Consider the following 26260-nt stretch of genomic DNA (forward strand, 5'->3'; position numbering starts at 1 on the left):
GACCATTTTAAGTATTGTGTAGCACTTTATTTTACTTCCCCCTATTTTGTTTCTTTTTTGTTAAATATGTTCTTATTGATTTCAGAAAGAGGAAGGGAGAAGAGGAGAGAGATAGAAACATCAATGTGAGAGAGAATCATTAATCTGCTGCTTCCTCCATACCCCTTACACTGTCTGAAACCCAGGCATGTGCTTTGACCGGGAATCTAACTGTGACCTGGTTCATGGGTTGATGCTTAAATACTGAGCCACACCAGCCAGGCTATATCCCCCTATTTTCTTAAAGTTGCATACCCACTTAATTAATTTTATTTGCTATTGCTTGAAAATTTTTTTAAAATTGATTTTAGAGAAAGGGAGAGAAAAACATTGATTTGTTGTTCCACTTATTTATGCACTCATTAGTTGCTTCTTGGATTTCTTGTATGTGTCCTGACCGGGGACCTGCAACCTTGGCATATTGGGACAATGCTCTAATTGAGCTAGCATGTCAGGGCAATGTTATGGTTTTGTGTGTGTGTGTTTTTTTTTGTTAATCCTCACCTGAGGATATTTTTTCTACTGATTTTTAGAGAGAGTGGAAGGGAGGAAGGAAGGAGGAGAAAGATCAATGTGAGAGAGAGACATATATTGGTTGCCTCCCACATGCATGTGCAACCCAGGTATGTGCCCTTGACGGGGAATCGAACTTGTGACTCTAGGGCAGGAGTGGGCAAACTTTTTGACTCGAGGGCCACAATGGGTTCTTAAACTGGACCAGAGGGCCGGAACAAAAGCATGGATGGAGTGTTTGTGTGAACTAATATAAATTCAAAGTAAACATCATTACATAAAAGGGTACGGTTTTTTTTTTCAATAGTTTTATTCATTTCAAACGGGCCCGCGGGCCGTAGTTTGCCCACGGCTGGGTTAGATCATGGATGGGTTTTAGGAGGTCTGTGAATCCTCTGAAATATTATCTAAAATTTTGTGTTTTTATTTGTCTGGGGATGTTTCCATTGGTTTCATTTTGTTTTCAAGTGAATCTGTAACCCGAAAATTGCACATCAGTATTAGACAATTTGCTGTTTGCATTTGACTTTGTTTGGGGTTCTTATTCTTCCATTAGAATCTGTCAGTGACATGTGTACTGGAAATTTACTTTGAAAATAATAGGACTGGGTCATTGTCCTTTGATCAGGCTCCTTTTCTTTCATATTATCCTTGCAACTTACTTCATGTGGGTTCCAGATCCCTCTTCTTGGCTGGTACAAACTACCATGCCAAACTACAGGGTTATTAACCTCAAACCTTTTGTGTGTGTACCCATACAATCTAAAAAGACCTTCAGAATCAATTAGGAAGTAAGCATTATTATATTTGGGAGAAAGATTTGACTATGTGGTAATGAGTTGACAGTATTATGTGATGTAAGACATTTCAGAAAATGCTTAAGCCCTAAAACAATTTGAAATCAGATACATTCCTGTGTGTTTAAGAGCAAAAATAGAGGAACATTTAGCAGCTGAAATATTATTGAATAGGTTTTATCATAGTAATACTTATTTCATATTTAATAATTTAATTAAATTATAGCCATATAGTTGCTTTTAAAATACTTACGGTGGTTGCTGTCATTTTCTCCTCTACTGATGTGATGTGTTCTTCCTTTTCTTTAGGTATCCCAAAGGCATTCACGTTGAGACTTTAGAAACTGAAAAGGTAACCTCAAAAGTTATTCAGGGCTAATAAACACATGCAGTGGTACATTGATATGTCAAAAAGTTGGAATTCTCTTCTTGGCCCTGCTATTTATGAGTTGGGTGACCTTTAGCAAGTCATTTAACTGTTTTAAGCCTCATTTTCCTCATTTGTACATGAGCATGGTAATAATGCTGATTTGTAATGCTTTTTTTTTATATATATATATATTTTATTGATTTTTTACAGAGAGGAAGGGAGAGAGATAGAGAGTTAGAAACATTGATGAGAGAGAAACATCGATCAGCTGCCTCCTGCACATCTCCCACTGGGGATGTGCCTGCAACCCAGGTACATGCCCTTGACCGGAATCGAACCTGGGACCTTTCAGTCCCCAGGCCGACGCTCTATCCACTGAGCCAAACCGGTTTTGGCTGTAATGCTTTTTATGCTGATCCAGTGGGAGTGAGCAGGCTTTGTAAATTTGAAAGTATGCAAATGTTAGTACATGTTCTAATTAAAGCATTCCTGTTATGTGGACAAGCAAAATGAATGTTTAGAATTTAGGTCATAATTGTATGCATAGGTATTGTCATGTATCCCCAAGGTGTACTGACAGAACTGGGATGGGTAATGGTGGGTAGATGAAGGGTTCCCTTTGCCAAATTTTAGGATTTTAGAATTTAGTTGTTGCTCTGAAGTTGGATGTCAAATTATATAAAAGACTGGAAGCCTGGTGCGTGAATTAGTGCACGGGTGGGGTTCCTTGGCCTGGTAGGCAATCAGGGCTGATCGGGACCATCTCGTCCAGTCCTGATTGGGGCTGGCCAGCTGCGGGGAGGGACTGTGAGAGATTGGCTGGGCATGGGAGGTTGGCTGTGGGAGTGCAATGACCACCAGGGGGCAGCTCCTGCATTGAGCGTCTCCTCCCTGGTGGTCATTGTGTGTCATAGAACTGGTCATTTGGTTGTCCTTCCGTGATGGTCGCTTAGGCTATTATATATAAAGATAAAGTAAATTAAGAAACAATCTTGCTAGAAGATAAATCTCAAACTTAGACATAGGAGGTTTTATGATGTGTTTAATAGATAAAAAATGCAATATATGAGGAAGATAGTATCTGACAAATTATTAGAAAATCCAGGATTTTTTTATGTTCATAAAATGATGTAGAAACTTTATTTTAAAACTAACTGTTTAGAAATTCATGTTTAGATGCAATGTAATTTCTTAATGTTTATCTTGAAAAGTGTCTTATTCTCACAGTCTGTTGATAATTTTTTTAAAAATATATTTTTATTGATTTCAGAGAGGAAGGGAGAGGGAGAGAGAGATAGAAACATCAATGATGACAGGAAATCATTGATCGGCTGCCTCCTGCACACCCCCTACTGGGGATTGAGCCCACCACCTGGCATGTGCCCTTGACCAGAATCGAACCTGGGACCCTTCAGTCTGCAGGCTGATGCTCTATCCACTGAGCCAAGCCAGCTAGGGCTGTTGATATTTTTCTTTTTTTTAAAATATATTTTATTGATTTTTTTACAGAGAGGAAGGGAGAGGGATGGAGAGTTAGAAACATCGATGAGAGAGAAACATAGATCAGCTGACTCCTGCACACTCCCCTACTGGGGATGTGTCCGCAACCAAGGTACACGCCCTTGACCGGAATTGAACCTGACCTTTCAGTCTGCAGGCCGATGCTCTATCCACTGAGCCAAACCGGTTTGGGCGGGCTGTTGGTACTTTTAACTGACTTCTGTTGGGTTGGATTAATAAACCATGGGAAATTTTCATGGAAACACAGAAGAAGGATTTTGGTTTGTAATGCATTAACTCCACTTTTTGTGGCATTTAAAAATCCTTTCAGTGTTTTTAGCCCATGAAAGACATGAAGTGATAAAAAGGATAACTTCTCATGGTAGCAGAATTCGGAATTTTTTGGGTCAAGTTGCTTCCAGAAAATTGTATGTTGGCCTTATGTCTTTTAGAAAGAGCGATACATAGTTGTCAGCAAAGTAGATGAAGAAGAACGCAAAAGAAGAGAGCAGCAGAAACATGCTAAAGAACAGGTAATTGAGTTACATTCATTTCCTTTGGGTGAGAAATGACACCCAAAGGAAATAACTTTCTCTATATTTATAGACATATGTTGGATTCAATTTAATGATTAATTGCGTTGGTAGGAAAATCTAGAATAGAACAAGGGAACTTAAGTATTTAGACGTAGCCAACAAAGTGAGTCTGACATGGTTGACCAATCTTCCCTTATATGAAGCAGTCTTGAAAAAAGTGTTTTTGATTATCATTCGGATTATGTGCCATTGGTCTTCGTTGCCTGTTAACTAATACTTGATTTCAAGCAAGTTTCTAGTTTTGCTACAACAAAGTTTAGAATATATGATTTGACAGATTAGGGTGTTATGGTCATATTTGTGTTGTTGGAACATCATCTTAATTGCTATCTGGAGAATGGATTTGAGAAAGACTAGAGGCAGGGCGGCCTATTAAGCTGTGGAGTAACATAGCTAAGAGATACCAGTGATCTGGAATAGGATAGTTAGTAGTAGTTTAGATGAAATCTGGAGATATTTAGAAGGTAGAATCAGTGGAATTTGTGATGGGATGTGGGTGGTGAAAGAGGAAGAGAGAAGGAAGATGCTGATGCTCAAGTTTGACATTTGAGCAACTGGGTAGACTGATGCCAGTTCACTTACGTGGAGTTGGCCTGACAGATGTTGGTGGGGGGGACACAGGTAGAGTAGGGTTTTTGCGTATGGGTGCATGTCAATCTGACAGATATGTAAGATAGGGCCACATCTGACTGATTCAACCAGTAAAGACACAACAAGCCATTTTTAGATTAAGATGTTTTATTACTTACATAGAGAAGGAAGATCAGCCAAAGGTGCCAGCTGCATGTGGTCCTTGTTCCCACACACAAAAAGACAACACTGAAAAAAAAGGGGGCCAGATAGCTGCAACATGAATTGTGGATACCTCATTATTAAGGAGCCAATTCTCGATTGCAGCCAAGTGCTTTTGTATTCTGCAGCTTTCTTCTGACAAGGGTAGGGTGGTGGTGGTGGTGTTGGTGGTGGTGGTGGGGCAGAAAGTCCCAGGCCTCATCAGAATCTGGGAGACAGTGAGAAACTATCTCAGCCTCCTGGGACAGAGAGGGAGGTGGGTGGGAGATGGCATATTAGCAGCTCCTTGCAAGCTTCTGCCTCCCATCCTTTCTTCCTGGGATGTTTCACCAAGATGCAGATTACTTGCAGCTCACGCCTTTGCCTGTGTGGCCTATTTGGATATGTGTAGGGTCACCAGGGTCTTTGGGACATCCAAGGGTAGGTGTCCTGTAGGCAGAGTTGTCATTCTGGAGCATAGGACAGAGGTGAGGGCTAGACTTGATTGTTGTTGGCAGAGAGACTGGGACTGGATTAGAGCACCTACAGCGTGTAGGAGGAATGAAAAGAGGACTTAGTGTAGGATTCTGAAGACCGCCAGCATTTAAATGATGGAAGTAGAAAAATGCACCAGGAGATTATTGTGACACAGCAGCCAAGGGAAGGGAGTGTTTGAAGAATGGGATTCAACAGTGGCTGGTACTCTAGAGAAGGATAAGGATGTGGTCATTGGGTTTAGTCTTGGGAATTGTTTTTCTTTTTAAAATATTCTTTAAAAATGTTGTACTTTTCATTGTGGTAAAATAAAATTTACCATCTTAACTATTTTTAATTGTACAATTCCATAGTGTTACATACATTCAGATTGTTGTGTAACCATCAGCACATCCATCTCCAGAAGTCTTTTCATCCTGCAAAACTGAAATTCTGTACCCATTAAACAATGACTCCCCATTTCTCCCTCTTACCAGCTTCAGGTACTTTCTGTCTCTGAATTTGACTACTCTAGGTACCTCATATAAGTGGAATTATACAGTATTACTGTCTTATTTCACTTAACATAAAGTCCTCAAGGTTCATCTATTTTATAGTGTATATCAGAATTCCTTTCTTTTTGAGGCTCAATAATATCCCATTTGTATACCACATTTTCTTTATCTATTCATCACATTTTCTTTATTCATTTGTCGATGAACACTTGGGTTGCTTCAACTTTTTTGTTCTTGTGAATAATGCTACTATGAACATAGGTGTACAAGTATTTCTGAGTTCTTGCTTTCTTTTATTAAAAAAAATATTTTTATTGATTTCACAGATGAAGGGAGAGGGACAGAGAGTTAGAAACAGCAATGATGAGAGATTTATTGGTCAGCTGCCTCCTTCATGCCGCACACTGGGGATTGAGCCCCCACCTTGGCATGTGCCCCTGGCTAGGAATTGAACCCTTACCTACTGGTTCACAGGTCGATGCTCAACCACTGAACCACACCGGCTGGACGAGTCCTTTGGTGTATATACCCAGAAGTGGAATTTTTGGATCAAATGGAAATTCTATGTTTAATTTTTTGAGGAACTGCCATATTGTCTTCCATAGTGACTATACCACTTTACATTCCCACCAACAGGTCACAAGTGTTCCAATTTCTCCACCTCCTTACTAGTAAACTAGTTACTTTTGGGAGTCGTTTAAAGAGGTGAGCAATTTCATTGAGGTGATGCCAGAGAGTAGAAGGCTGCAAGTACCTGGGAGTTAAACTGGAGCTAGTTAGTGGAGGAAAGTCTTTAAAGTAATTTATATGTAAAGAGATAAGAAGAAGGGAGAGTAAGTAGTTGCATGGAGCTTAGAGTTAAGGAAGGGGTTTTAAGATAGGAGAGAAATGGAGCCTATTTAACCCCTAGAGTGTTGGGGAGCACGATTGCGCTCCTCCTGTCTTTCGCCAAAAGTGCCAGGAGCACAATCAAAGCTTCGAAATGGCGTCCAGTTCTAAGTCTGCTTTTATTAGTGATGATGATATCGCTAAATATGTCAATGTAGTAAAGGTTTCCTTAAGTTTTTGAATATGTAACTTCATTTACTTGCGATTCATAATTTTTTTCCTAAACTGCTGTAAAATCAGCAAAAATGCCTTGGCAATTTTAGCATAGTTCTTAGGATATTGGTTGGCACTCAAAGGGTTAAACACTGTTGGGAAGGAAATAGGAAAGAAGAAACTGAGTGGGGATGAGTTTCAGAATGCTATACTATAAAAATTTTATAAAAATGCTTTCGACAAGGAACATATTCAAGAAATGAGAGCCTGGCCAATGGTTAAGCATCGACCCATGAACCTGGAGGTCACAGTTAGATTCCAGGTCAGGGCACATGCTGGGCTTGCCAGCTCGATCCCCAGTAGGGGGTGTGCAGAAAGTAGCCAATCAGTGATTTTTCTCTCATCATTGATGTTTCCCTCCCTCTCCCCTCCTCTCTCTGAAATCAATAAAAACATTTTAAAAAAAGGATTATGGGAATGCTGTTTTGATCTGTTGACTGCTGGATGGATGTCCTAAAAATTTAATGCAGTATTTAATTTTGCCAGCAGGTGGCAGCTTTTAAAAGTTTGTGTTTTTAAGATGGCTTGATAGACTTGGAAAATGCAGCAAGTGATGTGAAGTGATGGTAAGCCCTAGGCACTGTTACTTTAGTAACTAATGAATAATTGGCCACCTGCTCATTCCACTTTCTAAAACAGAATAAAGGAATACCATAAATCATTTCAGGTGCTATTGTTAGGGATGATAGATGCAAAGCAGGTGAAACTAAAGCTAACTCACTATAAAATTGCAGTGCTTTTTTGGGCTAGGGTTTAACCCATGCAAATATAGGAATATACTAAGTGAGTAGTTTTTTGTTTGTTTGTTTTAAATTAGGAAGAACTGAATGATGCTGTGGGATTTTCTAGAGTCATTCATGCCATTGCTAATTCGGTAAGTGAACTGGACTTTTTGTTTTTAACTAGATTCTAGAACAGCCGTGGGCAAACTATGGCCCGCGGGCCGGATCCGGCCTGTTTGAAATGAATAAAACTAAAAAAAAAAAAAAAGACCGTACCCTTTTATGTAATGATGTTTACTTTGAATTTATATTAGTTCACACAAACACTCCATCCATGCTTTTGTTCCGGCCCTCCGGTCCAGTTTAAGAACCCATTGTGGCCCTCGAGTCAAAAAGTTTGCCCACCCCTGTTCTAGAACATAACATTGAAGGTGAAATGCCTAGTTATCATTGCAAATTAATCATTTGGTTACATTTAGAGTGTTTACCTAGTATGGAGGAAAAAGTTAGAACTTCATAAAGGTAGATTGTTGTTATGATATGCTTGATTTGACATAATTGCTGTCACCATTTTTTAATCCAAAGCATTTTTTCAGAAAACTTTTCTTATAAAATGCATAGGAGGATTATACTATGAGGTCCTTATATGGCTACATGAAACCAATATTTATTACTAGAGGCCCGGTGCATGAAAATTCATGCATTGGAGGGGGAGCGTTCCTCCGCCTGGCCTGCCCCCTCTCACAGTCCGGGAGCCCTCAGGGGTGGGAGGTGATCCGGCAATCAGGGGAAGGTGACGCCCCCATCACACCTCTGCTGCTGCCACTGCTGGCAGCGCAAGCCTCGGCCGGCCCTTTTTACCTGAGTCTCGGGCTGGCCATGGGTGGCTGGGTTTTTAAGAATGCTGTTTTCAGAATGCTGTACTATAAAAATTTTATAAAAATACAATGCTTGCCTGTGCCTCGGGCTAGTCCTGGGCGGCTGGGCAGCCACCATCTGAGGTTTGCCTGCGCCTCGGCCGGCCTTGCTTGCCTGAGCCTCAGTCAGTGGGGGGTGCAGGAGGACTCGAGGCCCTTGGTGGGGTTGAGGGGACTGGGTGCCACAATCTTGTGGCTGTGGGCGCTGCCATCTTGTGAGGGCATGATGGTCAGTTAGCATATTCCCTCTTTATTATATAGGATTTTCAAAACCAATAAGAAGTAGGATAAAAAAATAAGAACATAGGGTGAAACAATTAGGTGTTTGAAGTTGTTTTTCCCCTTAATTAGAAGAATCTAGAGCAGTGGTTCTCAACCTTCCTAATGCCGCGACCCTTTAATACAGTTCCTCATCTTGTGGTGACCCCCAACCATAAAATTATTTTTGTTGCTACTTCATAACTGTAATTTTGCTACTGTTATGAATTGTAATGTAAATATCTGATATGCAGGATGTATTTTCATTGTTACTAATTGAACATAATTAAAGCATAGTGATTAATCACAAAAGCAATATGTAATTATATATGTGTTTTCTGATGGTCTTAGGCGACCCCTGTGAAAGGGTCGTTCAACCCCCAACGGAGTCACGACCCACAGGTGGAGAACCGCTGATCTAGAGGATGAAAAATAATTGTCTGTGTTGAGTTATTCTACATAACTAATGGAATCTTATATCGGATAGCCTAAATAATATTTGATATTTTAAAAATGTGTTTACCATTTGTGTAAATGTGCTAGAGCAGTGGTTCTCAACCTGTGGGTCGCGACCCCTTTGGGGGTCGAACGACCCTTTCACAGGTGTTGCCTAAGACCATCGGAAGACACATACGTAATACATACTGTTTTTGTGATTAATCACTATGCTTTAATTATGTTCAATTTGTAACAATGAAAATACATCCTGCTTATCAGATATTTACATTACGATTTATAACTAACAAAATTACAGTTATGAAGTAGTAATGAAAATAATTTTATGGTTGGGGGTCACCACAACATGAGGAACTGTATTAAAGGGTCACGGCATTAGGAAGGTTGAGAACCACTGTGCTAGAGGGTTCTGTGCTATATATGGTAGACATTTTTTCTTGTTTTCTAAGTCGTTTTGGAAAAGAGGCATCCACATGTTGAATAGATAAACTGGATCATGCTGCTGGCAGTTTTATGAATTACATATCCAAGTCAGACTGCTTGCTTGGATGCTAAATTTCATTTCTTTCCTTGAGTAGTTGGCCTTGGGAGAAGGACTCATTTCCCTGAAAAGGATTCGTCTTGTCCCTAAGATGTTGAGCTTTGCATCAGAAGCTTTAAGGCCGTAGAGACCCTCTCAGAGTTCCATGGCTGTCTCACCAGCAGGTATAGATTTGTCAAAACAAGAGTGCTTGAGAGGAGGCACACCCCTGTCTTTAACTTGGGGTAAATAGAAATTACAGAAGAGGGCTGGCTCCTAGGAGCTCCTTCTCTAAAGTAAGCAAGATAATCAGAATGGAAGAGTAAGTTGGATGAGCCTGGAGGGAAAGATGGGAGTCTCTTCAGAAGTGGCTAAGATCACAGGTGTCTATAAAAGCAGAGTTTCTGGTCACATTTGCTTACATTATACACACTTAGCCAGCAGACTTCAGATAGGTATAGTGGGGCCTTCACTTAAGAGTGTCCCGACTAACGAGTTATTTGAGATACCAGCTGTCTCTCGGCCGATTTTTTGCATTGAGTTGATAGAGTAATTTGAGTTAACGAGCTCCTTCACGAGCTCGGTCTCAGAACAAATTAAACTCGTAAGTCAAGGCCCCACTGTAGTTGGCTTGACTGAGGCTGACCCTAAAGAACAGGGATGTGGGACATCAGTAGGCTTTGAGTTCTCTTGTAGCCATCATTATAGTTTAGTTAGCTGGGACATGTGTTCACCTTGTACAAATTCAGATACCGTATCTTGCTGTGTTTCTATGTTTCCTCTCTTGTCTTCCACAGAATAATTCATAGTATGTTGCTGACCTTTGGTAGTTTATGTCACAAACCATACTATGAAAAAAAAGCCCTATTTATTAGGGATGCAGAAGTTTAAAATTTAAAAGTTACATATCTTAAAAATGCTAACATTTTAAGTTAAGCTCTGTAAAGCTAGTGAACAGTAAATACTCTTAAATATTTATGTCACACCAAGTTCTTTTCCTGTCACGTTTGTAGTAAATCTATGTTTTCTGTAGTTTTAAAAACTATATTTTACTGACTTTACACTTACAGCAAAGTTGCAAAAATAGTACAGTTTCCATGTGTTCCTCACCTAGCTACCCCTAATGTCAACATCTTAAATAGCCATACAGTTATCAGAACCAGGAAAGTAACATTGGCACAATATTATGAATTAAACTGTAGACCTTATTTGAATTTCATCAGTTTTTCCACTAAGTATTTTTTCTGTTGATGATTTTATCTAGGATCCCACATTACATTTACTTGTTATTTCTCCTTAGTCTTCTGCAGTCTGTAAGCTTGATATTTTTAAACAGTATTGCTTGCATTTTGCCAAATGTTCCTCAGTTTGGATTTATCTGATCTTTTGTATGATTGGACTGAGGATATACAGTTTATACAAGAATACCGCTGAAATGGTGGTTCAAAATGTTGACCTTAATCACCTGCTTAAAGTGGTGTCTGTTAGACTTGTACACTGTGAAGTTATTACTTTTCCCTTTGTGGTTAATAAATATCTCGGGGGAGATATTTGAGCCTATGAAAATTTGTTTTTTTCTCAAACTTTTGCCCACTAATACAGCATCTATCAGTGGATCTTACCTGCGGCCATTATTACTCTGATGTTGTATGGCGAGTTTGTATTTTCCTCTTTCTACATTTGTTCTTGGAATTCTTTTATAAGGAAGAGCTATCCCTTCTCCCCTGTTTATTTAATAATTTAAAAAATGTATGAGTATGGACTCAAGGAAATACATTTATCCTGCAGATTAAAATATAGTATTTTTATTGTTTATACTAGAGGCCCAGTGCATGAAATTCGTGCACTATTAGAGTCCCTAGTGGCTGCTGGCTGGGTACTCCCTCCCTTCCCCCGGCTGGCCCTGCCCCCTGGTCGAACTCCTGGACAAATTCTCTGTTAAGGGGACAATTTGCATACTATGCTTTTAGTATATAGGATTGTTTTTCAGCTTGTACCACCTGTGACATCTAGTCACAATACCGTTTTTGTAGCTCTTTTCTTCTCAGCCTCCTTCATTTATAATATAGTTAGGTATTCATTTATAATATAATTAAGTTTTATTAGTGTTAGTATTCCATATTGGATTTCCTCCACATCTTTTCTATAGTTTCAATCAATACTTGATATTTCAGCATTGAATTAGGTATTCAGAATGTGCAGAAACACTGAGCCTAAAGGACAGCTTTGTCTGTTAGATTTGGGAAATGTTATATAGAATTATTTATTTCAAATAATTATGTTTAGCCCTATGAGTCAAGGAGTGTTACTCTGAAGGTCCACTGGGACATAGTAAAAAGCTACATTGTAGTGACCTGATGCTTTATGTTAAAAACTAGAGGCCCAGTGCACGAGTTTGTGCAAGGGGCTCGGTCCTCACGGCCCCAGCTGCCTTGAGGCCCCGTGGCCCTGCCCCCCGGTCATTCCTGAAGGTAGTTCCGCCATCTGGTCTAATTAGCATATTAGCTCTTTCTTATATAGGCTTATATAGGATGGTACCACTGGCTAGCTAGCTCTAAGTCAGTGGTTCTCAACCTTCCTAATGCTGTGACCCTTTAAAACAGTTCCTTATGTTGTGACCCCCAACCATAAAATTATTTTCATTGCTACTTCATAACTGTAATTTTGCTACTGTTATGAATCGTAATGTAAATACCTGATATGCAGGATGTATTTAGGTGACCCCTGTGAAAGGGTCGTTCGACCCCCAAAGGGGTCGCGACCCACAGGTTGAGAACCGCTGCTCTAAGTTGATATTCCATTTTGGTAGTTTAATTTTTATCAAAATGGAGTGAACTTATAGCATACATATTGTACTTCAGTTGGTTGAAAAACAGTGATTTTACTGAAAATGGTATTTAAGAACATGCCCATGAATTTTGACACAAATGATAAAGAAAATGAAAATTCATTTCATTTATTATAATGAGAAAGTCATTTTTTTCTTTTAGCATTGTTATGTATCTTTTAAAAATAAATGAGTTGTCTTAAAGAACACAATTCTAAAGTAGATATTTGGAGTTTGAGTGTTTTCAGATTTTACCTTTTTAACTTGAGCCCTTCAATCAAAATTTAGTACTCCTCGATTCTTGTGGATGGCCAGATTAATAAAAATTAGAAAAGAAGATCAATGAAATCAAAACCATTTGGAACTTTTATTTTGCATTCTATATTTAACACCCAAAAATTGAAAAAGAATGAAGCCAACCCTAATTTTCTTATTTGCACATATTTATGACTTTTTTAATGTGGTAAAATAAGTTTAGTAGAAAATCCTCATAGGTTTTCACTCTCCAGCCCCACTATAATTTTGTACCGGGAAGTCTTTTTCCTAACCTTGACTTTCTTTAGGGAAAGCTTATTATTGGACACAATATGCTCTTGGATGTTATGCACACAGTTCATCAGTTCTGCTGTCCCCTGCCTGAGGTAAGTGACTTGTCAGCCTGTGTTGAAAATTCGTGGTTCTTTATTACTGAGAGAGTGTTCTCTACTTGAGTGTTGTTTTCTTGTATGCAGCATGTTCCCAGAGGGAGAGTCTCCCAGAGAGGGAGATCATGTGCTTAGGTGTACATTTTTAAAAAAATATGTTTTTATTGATTTCAGAGAGAGATAGAAACATCAATGATGAGAGAGAATTATTGATGAGAGAGAATCATTGATTGGCTGCCTCCTGCACGCCTCCCCTACTGGGGATCAAGCCAGCAACCTGGGAGTGTGCCCTGACCAGGAATCAAACTGTTAAGTTCCTGATTCATGGGTGGATGCTCAACCACTGAGCCACACTGGCTGGACTTAGTTGTACATTTTTGAAGGGGTGTACATGTATGTACAGGCCATTTAAAAAAAATATTTTATTGATTTTTTACAGAGAGGAAGGGAGAGGGATAGAGTTAGAAACATCGATGAGAGAGAAACACCGATCAGCTGCCTCCTGCACACTCCCCACTGGGGATGTTCCCGCAACCAAGGTACATGCCCTTGACCAGAATCGAACCTGGGACCCTTGAGTCCGCAGGCCGACGCTCCATCCACTGAACCAAACCAGTTAGGGCTGTACAGGCCATTTTAAGGGATCTTCAGTCATCTGCCATTGCCAGAGCAAGGCTAAACATTTGTTTTATCTTAATGTCAGTGGTTTGCTCAATTGATGCTGGGTAGGGATTTCTCAGCCACAGGTGTGGTTATCTAGTTTGCTACTGCTAACATTAGACATAGCAGGGCCATTGAAGCTGAGTGGTGCATTAGGTCAAGTGAGCTGGATCAGCTCCTGCAAAGTTCTTGATTACCTCTTGCTAAACTGCTTCCCTTAGATTCTCTGTTGACCTTGTTTTTTCCTTTCACTTTTGGAGCCAAGTCGTCTCAATTCAGGAAAGCATGAGCTTCTTTGGCTCAGGAAAAGAGCTTCTCTTCTGTCTCTTCCCCTCTGTTCCCTAACTGCACATGGCCTCATCTCACTTGTCTTCCCATCTCCTGTATTTTCTCTCCATATTTTATGTCGTTTAGTGGTCTCACTTTTATAACTTCAGCTGAGAACACTGACATTAGTCTCTCCAGCTCCTCTGAGAACTGGGAACACAGTTGATGCTAGATTCCACACGTCCCTACCTGGAGAGCCTTCAGACTAAATGGTATTTAAAATTTACAAGTTTCAGAGGAGATATGTAACTTGCACTACCTTTCTTTCCTTCTTATTGCCCCAAAACCAGTTCCTTCTATTGACTCCTTTATTATAAATAATACCCAGTAACCAAGACTATATTTAACATTGGTTTTGACTCTTTCTCTTCCTCCCAGACCTGGTCAGTTAAAAATCCTGACAATTTTGTTTCCATGCTGTGTCTTGCATTTGGATTCTTTTCATTTCAATTGCAACTAGCCTGTTTTTCATCTGGAGTTCAGCAAATTTCAGACAGGATTCCCTGACTCACTTTAACCTTCAGCCCATCCTTTAAATCATAGGTTGGTAGGTAAACTTCTCCTATAAAGGGCCAAGTGGTAAGATAAGTATTTGGGGCTTTCCAGGCTGCATAGCCTCTGTTATAACCCAACACTGCCATTGTAGTCCCACAACTGCCATAGAATGCATAAAGAAATGGATGTGGCTTTGTCCTAAAACTTTACTTAAAAAATAGGTAGTGGACCAGATTTGGCCTGCAGTCCATAGTTTGCCAATCTCTGCTTTCAGCTGCTACCAGATTAATCTATTATTCCTTCTGGATTGGAAGATACCTGCTTTGGAGTTTAGTCTAAACTTATACATCTGCAAAGCCTCAGTTACTTCCCATTTCTAAGGGGACATTGTCCCAGCAGCATCTTGATGACTTTCCTTTAGAAAGTCCACTGGTCAGGACTGAGAGCAGCCATAACTGCTCTCTCCGGCCCACCCTGTTGATCCCTTGCGACCCGCCCGCCCTGCCCAAGCCCTGCACAGAGGCATTTGCCGGATAGCCTCAGGCAAACGCCAGATTAGCACCTCCCTAGAGGACAGAAGTTCTCTCACTGCAGACACAGCTGATTCTCATAGCCACTTGGCCTGGAGGTCAAATCCCCCCTAGTATTAGCTACAACAATCAAGGCTTAACTACAAGACTGCACACAAAGACCACTAGGGGGTTTACCAAGAAAGCATAACAAAATGCGGAGACAAAGAAACAGGACAAAATTGTCAATGGAAGATATAGAGTTCAGAAGGTCTCTCAAGAACTGTCTAGAAGCTGCCGATAAACTTAATGAGATCCTCGAGAAATCTAATGAGACCCTCGATGTTGTGATAAAGAACCAACTAGAAATTAAGCATACACCGACTGAAATAAAGAATACTATACAGACTCCCAACAGCAGACCAGAGGATCGCAAGAATCAAGTCAGAGATTTGAAATGCGAAGAAGCAAAAAACACCCAACCAGAAAAGCAAAATGAAAAAAGAATCCGAAAATACGAAGATAGTGTAAGGAGCCTCTGGGACAGCTTCAAGCGTACCAACATCAGAATTATAGGGGTGCCAGAGGAAGAGAGAGAGCAAGATATTGAAAACCTATTTGAAGAAATAATGACAGAAAACTTCCCCCACCTGGTGAAAGAAATAGACTTACAAGTCCAGGAAGCGCAGAGAACCCCAAACAAAAGGAATCCAAAGAGGACCACACCAAGACACATCATAATAAAATGCCAAGAGCAAAAGTCAACGAGAGAATCTTAAAAGCAGCAAGAGAAAGAAACTCAGTTACCTACAAGGGAGTACCCATAGGACTGTCAGCTGATTTCTCATCAGAAACTTCGCAGGCCAGAAGGGAGTGGCAAGAAATATTCGAAGTGATGAATACCAAGAACCAACAACCAAGATTACTTTATCCAGCAAAGCTATCATTCAGAATTGAAGGTCAGATAAAGAGCTTCGCAAATAAGGAAAAGCTAAAGGAGTTCATCACCACCAAACCAGGATTATATGAAATGCTGAAAGGTATCTTTTAAGAAGAGGAAGAGGAAGAAAAAGGTAAAGATACAAATTATGAACAACAAATATGCATCTATCAACAAGTGAATCTAAAAATCAAGTGAATAAATAATCTGATGAACAGAATGAACTGGTGATTATAATAGAATCAGGGACATAGAAAGGGAATGGACTGACTATTCTTGGGGGGGAAAGGGGTGTGGGAGATGCGGGAAGAGACTGGACAAAAATCGTGCACCTATGGATGAGGACAGTGGGTGGGGAGTGAGGGCGGAGGGTGGGGCGGGAACTGGGAGGAGGGGAGTTATGGGGGGGGAAAAAGAGGAACAAATGTAATAATCTGAACAATAAAGATTTAATTAAAAAAAAAAAAAAAGAAAGTCCACTGGAGCCCAGCTGTGGACACAGTGGTTCTGTCGCTCCCCTTGTCCTATTTCTGTGACGTTAAGATTGTCACTGCTTCTCATGACAACTGTATCACCCTCTGGGACTCAAAGACTTCATACTTGTGAGTCTCAAATGTGATGGGTGTGAATTTGCATTTTATAAATATAAAGATCTAATATTTATCTCTTATTGGCCAAACAGACCAAAGTAGCGCTACTCTCACTTAAAAAAAATGTTTTTATTGATTTTTAGAGAGAGAGGGGAAGAGGGATGGAGAGGTAGAAACATTGATGAGAGAGGAACATCAATCAGCTGCTGCCTGCACGCCCTCTACTGGGGCTCGAGCTCACAACCCCAGCATACGCCCTGGTCGGAAATCGAACCAATGACCTTTTGGTTCCTGGGTTGATGCTCTACCGCTGAGCCACACCAGCCGGGCTCTTGTGACTTTTTGACCTTTAAAGCAGTGAAGTTATCAGTGAGGAAAGTGTATTTAATACTGTATTTATAGGTGTTTTGGATACCAAGCAGAGTTTGGCACATTAGAGGCATTGAATATTGATTGAACAAATGAGTGCCTTCCCACTGTGCCAGGTTTAATTTATTTTATTTTTTTATTTTTATTTTTTTAAATATATTTTATTGATTTTTTACAGAGAGGAAGGGAGAGAGATAGAGAGTTAGAAACATCGATAAGAGAGAAACATTGATCAGCTGCCTCCTGCACATCTCCTTCTGGTGATATGCCCGCAACCCAGGTACATGCCCTTGACCGGAATCGAACCTGGGACCCTTCAGTCCACAGGCCGACGCTCTATCCACCGAGCCAAACCGGTTTCGGCATCACTGTGCCAGTTTTATAATCTTCTGATAATGTATGTCTCTGTTCACATCACTGACCCTGCTTAAAATTCTGAACTAATCCCACATTCTTTGTTTCTCTATACAGTTGATTCTTTTTAGCTTGGCATATTAAGCTTTCTATGATTTGACCTAACCTTCTCGCATAGTCTAGCCACTCGTTATTCTCCTTACTCCAAGCCAGAATGGCTCATTTGTTCCCTGACAAGTGCTTTGTATGTTCGTGGATTCGGAATATAATTTCCTCCAACTTGAATTTTCTCTAGCCTTTCTCAATGCTTGCTGTATTCAACTTTACCTATCTTACCATGGTCCAGCTTATGCCTCCTCCAGGAAGTTTTCCCTGCCTGCTGCCTTGCCCAACAGGTGATCTTTCCTTTTTCTGACCTCCCACAGAACTGTGTGCCTGTTATGGTGCATGAATTTTGTCTTTACAGCTTAACCCCCTTCTCCTGTTAGGTGATTAGTGTCTTGGACAAGGAGTATAACCTTGTTATTGTCTTTGTTTAAATGCCTAGCATAACAAACAGACAAAATGAATGCCTAGCATAGCATTTTGTAGGTAAGCTCTTAATAAATGTTACCTTGAATGAAACTATGTTTGAATCACATTTTAGTAGAAAGAGCCACATGATCTGTTGCAAAATAGGCGGTGGATTAGGATAAGTGGTTTTATCCCTTGCATTATTACTAAGGTAACCTGAGTAAGTTACTTAACTTATGTTCTATCATTGTCAGAGGAGAAAGTCATTTTCTTCCATCTATCTTTGGAAGCAGTGATATAAATGAGAAAACCTATGTAAAATGGTAGAACTTCTGGTACCAAAATATGCATTTAAAAGTAACTAAAAATCCTTATTTTGGAGCTACCTTTTAAGGGAAAGTCTCTTCTTAATCTTCATGGTACTTCTATATGACCTTTTAGAAGGCGCTGGTTTAGAACTTTGCTATTGCTGGCCTTGGAAGTAGCCATAATTCTAAATTTTTCTTGCTTGTCAAGCTTTGTAATGGTATTGAGAGAGTTTAAATAGTCCTCATTGCATTTTTGTTTGAGTTAGCATTGAAACCCCTTGTTCATGTATTGCCCACTAATTTAATGATAGCCATTTGAAAGCTGGTAAATTTTACAAAGGAGCTACATACAATCTGTATTTACAGGTTTGACGAGCTCATTGGGAATGGCTGAAGAGAAGTGTAGTTACAAAGGGTCAGGAGTATGACTGTCAGTCTATTGAGGCAATTATGCATATAAATGAGTTAATTTAAAATTAGAGCAGTCTCATTCAGCTTTAGACTTCCTGATCAAAATAAACTCGGGAAATGAATTGTCTAATGTAGGTACTTGCTATTGGTGCCATGTTAGCAATTTTCTGAGTAGCTAAAACAGGAATTGTGTGTATATTGGAAAGTGTGTGTTTTAATGGTAATTTTTATTATATATATATATATATATATATTAAATTTTATTGTTCATATTATTACAGTTGTTCCTCTTTTTTCCCCCTATAGCTCCCCTCCTCCCAGTTCCCACCCCACCCTCCGCCCTCACTCCCCACCCACTGTCCTCATCCATAGGTGCACGATTTTTGTCCAGTCTCTTTCCGCATCCCCCACACCCCTTTTCCCCCCAAGAATAGTCAGTCCATTCTCTTTCTATGTCCCTGATTCTATTATAGTCACCAGTTCATTCTGTTCATCAGATTATTTATTCACTTGATTTTTAGATTCACTTGTTGATAAATGTATATTTGTTGTTCATAATTTGTATCTTTACCTTTTTCTTCCTCTTCCTCTTCTTAAAGGATACCTTTTAACATTTCATATAATCCTGGTTTGGTGATGATGAACTCCTTTAGCTTTTTCTTATCTGTGAATCCCTTTATCTGACCTTCAATTCTGAATGATAGCTTTGCTGGATAAAGTAATCTTGGTTGTTGGTTCTTGGCATTCATCACTTTGAATATTCCTTGCCACTCCCTTCTGGCCTTCGAAGTTTCTGTTGAGAAATCAGCTGACAGTCCTATGGGTACTCCCTTGTAGGTAACTGTTTTTCTCTTGCTGCTTTTAAGAGTCTCTCTTTGTCTTTTGCTCTTGGCATTTTATTATGATGTGTCTTGGTGTGGTCCTCTTTGGATTCCTTTTGTTTGGGGTTCTCTGCGCTTCCTGGACTTGTAAGTCTATTTCTTTCACCAGGTGGGGGAAGTTTTCTGTCATTATTTCTTCAAATAGGTTTTCAATATCTTGCTCTCTCTCATCTTCTGGCACCCCTATAATTTGGATGTTGGTACACTTGAAGCTGTCCCAGAGGCTCCTTACACTATCTTCGTATTTTCGGATTCTTTTTTCATTTTGCTTTTCTGGTTGGGTGTTTTTTGCTTCTTCGTATTTCAAATCTTTGACTTGATTCTTGTGATCCTCTGGTCTGCTGTTGGGAGTCTGTATAATATTCTTTATTTCAGTCAGTGTATGCTTAATTTCTAGTTGGTCCTTTATCATAACATCGAGGGTCTCACTAGATTTCTTGAAGGTCTCATTAAGTTTATTGGCGGTTTCTAGAAAATTCTTGAAAAACCTCAAAAGTGTGGTTTTGAACTCTAAATCCAATAGTTTGCTTTCCATTTCTGTCATTTGTGTTGTGTTTCTTTGTCTCGGCATTTTTTATGCTTCGCTGTGTCGATAGAGAGGCTTTCTTTGCTAATTGTCCTATAGGGCCCGGTGGCTCAGCCTCCCCAATTACCTGAGGTAGACACCCTTGGTGCACCCCCTTGTGGTCTTTGTGCACAGTCTTGTTGTAGTTAAGCCTTGATTGTTGTATGTAACACTGGGAGGATTTGACCTCCAGGCCAATTGGCTGTGAGAATCAGCTGTGTCTACCATGGGAGAACTGCTGTGCTGAAGACACCCTTATGGGGCAAGACTTGCTTCAGTGGGACTTTGGTTCTCACTGAGTCTGCCCCCTGAGTGTGTCCCTTATGGATCTGCGGAATTTTCATTGATGGTCCCACTCTGACCACTGGGTACACTGGCTCTTGGATCTAAGGAAGTGCTAATTTAGCCTCTGCCTGAGGCTACCCAGCAGAAGCCAGCTGTAAAACAATGCAAGTTGCCCCAGGGCCTTGGGGCAGCTGCAGTTTGTTAAGTAATTTTCAGAAAGGGCCGGGCCTTTCATATGCCAAAGCCTCCGTGCACAGCTTGGGCGGGGCAGGGTCCCAGGGTATCAACAGGGTGGGTGGAGCAAGCAGTATGGCTGCTCTCAGTCCTGTCCTTTGAGGCCCCGGCAATCGCTGTGTGTGCCTCCGAGAGAAAGCTGCCCTCGAGTTCCGACTGACGCCAGACAGTCCCGTTTCTCTCGTATGAGTCTGGGTCCCCAGAGACTCGCCCGGAACTGGAGCTCAGAGCCTGAGACTCCCTCCCGATTGAAAAAGACAATCGTGACCTCAGCCGCCAGCCCTCTCCGCATGCACCTCTGCACCTTTGTATTTTACTTCCACATGGCACCTCCTTTGAGTCTTGGTATGCTTTTCTCTTTCCTCCTAGTTGTAGAATTTCCACTCAGCCAGCCTTCCTGTGGTTCTGGATGATGTTCGTTCCGTCTTTTAGTTGTATTTTTTAAGTTGTTGTGCGAGGCAGCAATCTCTGGTGTTTACCTTTGCCGCCATCTTGGTTTCTCTATATTTTTTTCATTGATTTTAGAGAGGAAGGGAGAGGGAAAGAGGGAGAGGTAGAAACATCAATGATGAGAGAGAATCATTGATTGCCTGCCTCCTGCATGCCCCCTCCTGGGGATCGAGCCCACAACCTGGGCATGTGCCCTGAACAGGAATACAACTGTGACCTCCTGGTTCATAGATTGATATTCAACCACTGAGGCATGCCGGTTGGTCTTTAGTGGTCATTTTAACTAACATTTCAAAGGTATTCCCAATAAAAGAATAATCTAGTTTACAGTATTCATTTCCTGTATAAACCATTTTTTAAAATAAAATTTTAGTCTCTCTATAATGATGAATTTGTGTAATAGAGTTATTGCTGAAAGTTTTCTTTATATAATAGAAACCTATGTCTCCCCCTCCTATTTCAGTCATAAAATACTTATATTTGTCTGTTTTGGTTATGCAAAGGTTCGTATCAGGCTATATGATTCCCAGTCATTGAGCAAATAATGAAGATATTTAAAAAGTTATTATCAACTAGAAACAGGTCTGGCAATTTAGCTTTAAAGGGCCTGTATGAGGTATAATAGTTAGTTTAAGAAGAGACCTATGGAACTAGAAATATTTATGTATGTTTTTAAAACTATGAGTGTAACAGTGAAAGTGTAACAAGTCCACTTTCTTGTTTTTTAGGACTTAAATGAATTTAAGGAGATGACAACATCTGTTTTCCCCAAGTAAGCTTCCTTTCCAGATTTGTCTTTAATTTAAAATAGTCATCATGGCATATGTAATACAAATAGGTGTATAGTAATTTTTTGAATCCATTAGATCATGATTATAATCCACTTCATATAAGCTGGGAAATCGTTTATTTAATAGCTCCAAGTTTGTAATGGTTTGCTTTTATAATTGACTAGAGGCCTGATGCACGAAATTTGTGCAAAGGGCTCTGCCCTCGCAGCCGCGGCAGCTTGCCTTGGCCCTTGCGGTGGCGACTTGCCTCAGCCCTCCCAGCCCCGTCTTCGTCCGGAAGGTTGTTTCGCTGTCTGGTCTAATTAGGATATTACCCTTTTCTTATTATAGATGATTGGTTTTGTTATCTATTAATACTAGAATTTTAACTGAGTGAAATTAGCAATTCCATTTTTTTCCTCATCCCATGTCTTTTTTTAAAAAAAATATTTTTATTGATTTCATAGAGGAAAAGAGAGGGAGAGAGAGAGAGATAGAAACATCAATGATGAGAGATAATCATTGATTGGCTGCCTCCTGCATGTCCCCTACTGGGGATAAAGCCTACAACCCGAGCATGTGCCCTTGACCAGAATTGAACCCGGCACCCTTCATTCTGCAGGCCGGTGTTCTATTCACTGAGCCAAACTGGCTAGGTCTCATCCCATGTCTTGATGTCTGAAGAATTGGTGACGTTTTCTTGAGTTGGCTTTTATCTTTCCTGTATGTTGGATGTACCTTGTCACAGTGAAGTGTCTAGTTGAGAGTATTCAGTTGAATATTGGATATAGTTGAATATATACTTGGATATTGTCAACTATCCAGTTGAGAATATTCTGTACTCTGTCAAGAACTATCTACCTAGAGTTTTTCCCCTCAATTTTAAGTCCGTGCCTTTACCTGTGTTTTCCACAATTAATATTGCATGCTAATTCTGATATGTCACATGTCTGATAGATCACATATCGGTCCTGTGGAGCCTACAGAGCAAGCCTCTGCATTTGAAGACCTGTTTGAAGAGGGACAGGAGAGGCAAAAAAGCAATTTCTCTTATGGCCAGGATATTTCTGTCCTATTATCTAGTGTTTACACTTACGTGAAAAGAAACAGTTTTCATATTAGTCTCTCTCTGTTTTTTATTATTCCATTCACTGAAACAGAGTAGTAAGAGATAACTACAATAGTATGAATCTACCAAATGCAGATTTTGACCCTCCAAGAATTTATAGTGTACAAACCTGGGTAGTGGTGGTAGATAGTAACAACTTGGCAATGTTAAACCTGTAGCAGTATTTGAACCATGTAAAAACATATGAGGATATTTGACTTCTCCTTGAGGTTGATGTAGCCCACACCCTCTCAGGGTACAAGCAAATCCAGAACTTGTGCTCTGTGTATGGCAGAGTGTGGACTCTCCCACAGCCTCTTGATGAAGTTCCTGGGTAAGGAGACCAAGTTCCCAGTCTAACCTAGCAGGGATGCCAGTGCCAGGCTCACAATGCCTAATGTGCTTAATTTCCCTGCCCACTTTTAAGACACTAGGCTATTTATTTGAGTAAAATACATTTTGAACATTGATATACATTTTGTTTACCTTATTAAAAATTCTTTTGTTTTTAGGCTCTTGGATACTAAATTGATGGCCAGCACACAACCTTTTAAGGTATTTAAAAAATTTGAACAATATTTGAAATTCTCAAAATTGCTACTAAGAGCTTTGGAATTCTGGTCTATTTAAATGTTATTGTTAAAATCCATCTCCAAAAAAGAAAAAAGAGAAGAACGTAAAAGAAAAAAAGAATTGGCAAAAGACTAGAAATAAATATATCAAAATGTGAATAGCAGTTATCTTTGGGTGGTGGAATTGTATTCCCCCCCTTTATTCTTTTTGAATGTAAGTTTTTAACATTAAGATATATAATGTAAAGGGAATGATATCAGCCTATGTAAAATGAATTTAATACATTTAAGTATTAATCAGATTTTTTTGCACATTTTATCTCAATAAAGTGTGTCAACTATTCCAAAAAAAAAAAAAGATATATAACGTATTTTTGAATAGGTTACACAGGCACACACTTCTTCTTTTATTTTCCTTACTTTACATATGTTCTAATCAAGAAAATTCAGGTAAAGGTGCAATCATTTACTACTTTGTGAAGTAACTTTATACAGCTGAGTGAAATGAATGTCAGCACAGTATAAGAACAAATATAGCTTTCTGGCCCAAGGTCTGTAAATATTTAGCACATCTGTTTAAACTCTTTCATATGACTAAACCTTCTATATGCTGAAAATTAAACTTGCTGGTTTTCTTTCACATTGAATAAACGATGACTCCACTCTTGTGTTTCTTTAAAGAACACAAGGGGGCAGTATCTCTAATACATATTGTACTGAGATGATGAAGGCTTGTAATTCTCTGCTTACTGGTTTGCAGGATATCATTAATAACACATCCCTTGCAGAATTGGAAAAGCGGTTAAAAGAGACACCTTTTAACCCTCCTAAAGTTGGTAAGAATACAAAATATAAAATGAAAATCCAAAACTTGTTGTGGTAATTATGTATTAACTTATATTGTAGAAGAAAGGTGAAACTGCTCTAGAAACTACATTGTACATTTATAGATTTTGGCTAAGTTAACTTGCTTATGTCCTGTGTTGAATTCATGCTTCTTCAGTAAAAGTAATCTAATCTTACATCTATTTTATGTGCATGAATTTGGGTAGCCTGTTCTTTGAGAGGTTTAGCAATTAAACCTTCAGGGCTTTTATTTCCTAGTGCTTGGAATTCTCCCAAAACGATGTGTCCTTTCTATGGTGCATTGTTTAAGCAGAGACAAAGGATAGGTGATTGTCAGGACTAGAATGAAAATATCCTTTTGTTTCAGAAAAGCCCAAGGTTTACAGATGAGAAAAGAGAGTCCTTTCCATCCCTTCCTCCTTCAGAGGTAGCTTTGGAGTGGAGTAGGGAGGAATATTTCTCAGGCCAGAGATGTTTTGCCATCCTGGCTATGGCCCCAACCCAGGTAGGTGAACCTTCCAGGTGTCACTTCCTTGGTTCCTGTTTGCCTAATTGTGCTGCTGATACTGTAATTAGTCTCCCATTAGCTGTAATCTCTAAATTCTGAAGACATTGGTAATAGGACTAAGGGTTCAGAAATAGACAATGACAGGTAGTAAAGTAGCCAAGAATACAGTTATTTGCTTTCCTTTCTGGGTAATAGTTCAGAAAAGGAGTTAAGAAAAGGCGTGTGTGGCTCATTTGGTTGTCTGGTGCACTGAAAGGTTGCTGGTTGGATTCCCAGTCAGAGCACATGCCTGGATTGCAGGATTAATCCCCAGTAAGGAGGGTGCAGAAGGCAGCCCGTCAATATTTTGCTCTCACATCTATGATTCTTTCTCTTTCTCCCTCTCCCTCCCACCCCCTCTAAAAGTCAATAAAAAAATCTTTAGGAAAAAACAAAGGGGTGGGTGAGGGAAAGGAAACCTGATGTTTTTCTGTAGCAATATAATGGAAATGATTTTGGAAATCTGTGTTTCAGCTGATGGTAGAGTAGAGGCTATTAATTAGTTCGCTATTGTGTTATAAAAGATTTAAAAAATATATATTTTTATTGATTTTAGAGAAAGAGGAAGGGAGAGGGATAGAGAGATAGAAACATCAATGAGAAACATCTGTTGGCTGCCTCCTTTACTCCCCCAACTGGAGATCAAGCCCACAACCTGGGCATGTGCCCTGACTAGGAATTGAACCGGTGACCCTTTGGTTCATGGATTGAGGCTCAACCATTGAGCCACACTGGCTGGGCTAATATTGTTGTTATTATTTTTAAAATATTTTTATTGATTTTTTACAGAGAGGAAGGGAGAGGGATAGAGAGTTAGAAACATCGATGAGAGAGAAACATCGATCAGCTGCCTCCTGCACACCCCCTACTGGGGATGTGACTGCAACCAAGGTAGATGCCCTTGACCAGAATTGAACCTGGGACCTTTCAGTCCGCAGGCCGACTCTCTATCCACTGAGCCAAACGGGTTACGGCATATTATTATTTTTTCAACTTAAAGTCTTAATGTTTAATACAGAGGTTAAAAATTTTTGTTTATACAGAATTGTATTGATATAAAACTAGTTACAGCCTTTTCATTGATAATTTCCCTTCATGCTTTTGATTTTGTTGTAACATTTTTTTTCTGTTTTTCATATGATGGTTTCAATACCATTTTATTTTATTTATTCTATTTTATTTTATTTTATTTTTTTTTTAAATATATTTTATTGATTTTTTACAGAGAGGAAGGGAGAGAGAGATAGAGAGTTAGAAACATCGATGAGAGAGAAACATCGATCAGCTGCCTCCTGCACATCTCCCACTGGGGATATGCCCGCAACCCAGGCACATGCCCTTGACCGGAATCGAACCCGGGACCCTTCAGTCCGCAAGCCGACGCTCTATCCACTGAGCCAAACCGGTTTCGGCTTCTATTTTATTTTTTAAATAAAATCTTTATTCAGATTATTACAGTTCCTCTTTTTTCCCCCTATAGCTCCCCTCCACCTGGTTCTCACCCCA

The 26260-nt window shown here is 39.7% G+C and overlaps 1 protein-coding gene across 2 annotated transcripts in view; it reads left to right on the forward strand.

The window, feature by feature from the left end:
* Positions 1–26260, forward strand: part of PARN (poly(A)-specific ribonuclease) — a 167624-nt gene that overhangs the window by 17000 nt on the left and 124364 nt on the right. For both annotated transcript variants that reach the window (XM_081089783.1, XM_081089782.1), the window contains exons 10-16: positions 1659–1701; positions 3672–3752; positions 7494–7550; positions 12940–13017; positions 21640–21683; positions 23302–23344; positions 24122–24197. In XM_081089783.1, coding sequence (XP_080945909.1) covers positions 1659–1701; positions 3672–3752; positions 7494–7550; positions 12940–13017; positions 21640–21683; positions 23302–23344; positions 24122–24197 — 422 coding nt within the window. The remainder of the gene's footprint in view (positions 1–1658; positions 1702–3671; positions 3753–7493; positions 7551–12939; positions 13018–21639; positions 21684–23301; positions 23345–24121; positions 24198–26260) is intronic.

The sequence above is a fragment of the Myotis nattereri genome, assembly GCF_964212035.1.
Source record: "Myotis nattereri genome assembly, chromosome: 4".
NCBI classification, from domain to species: Eukaryota; Metazoa; Chordata; class Mammalia; order Chiroptera; family Vespertilionidae; genus Myotis; species Myotis nattereri.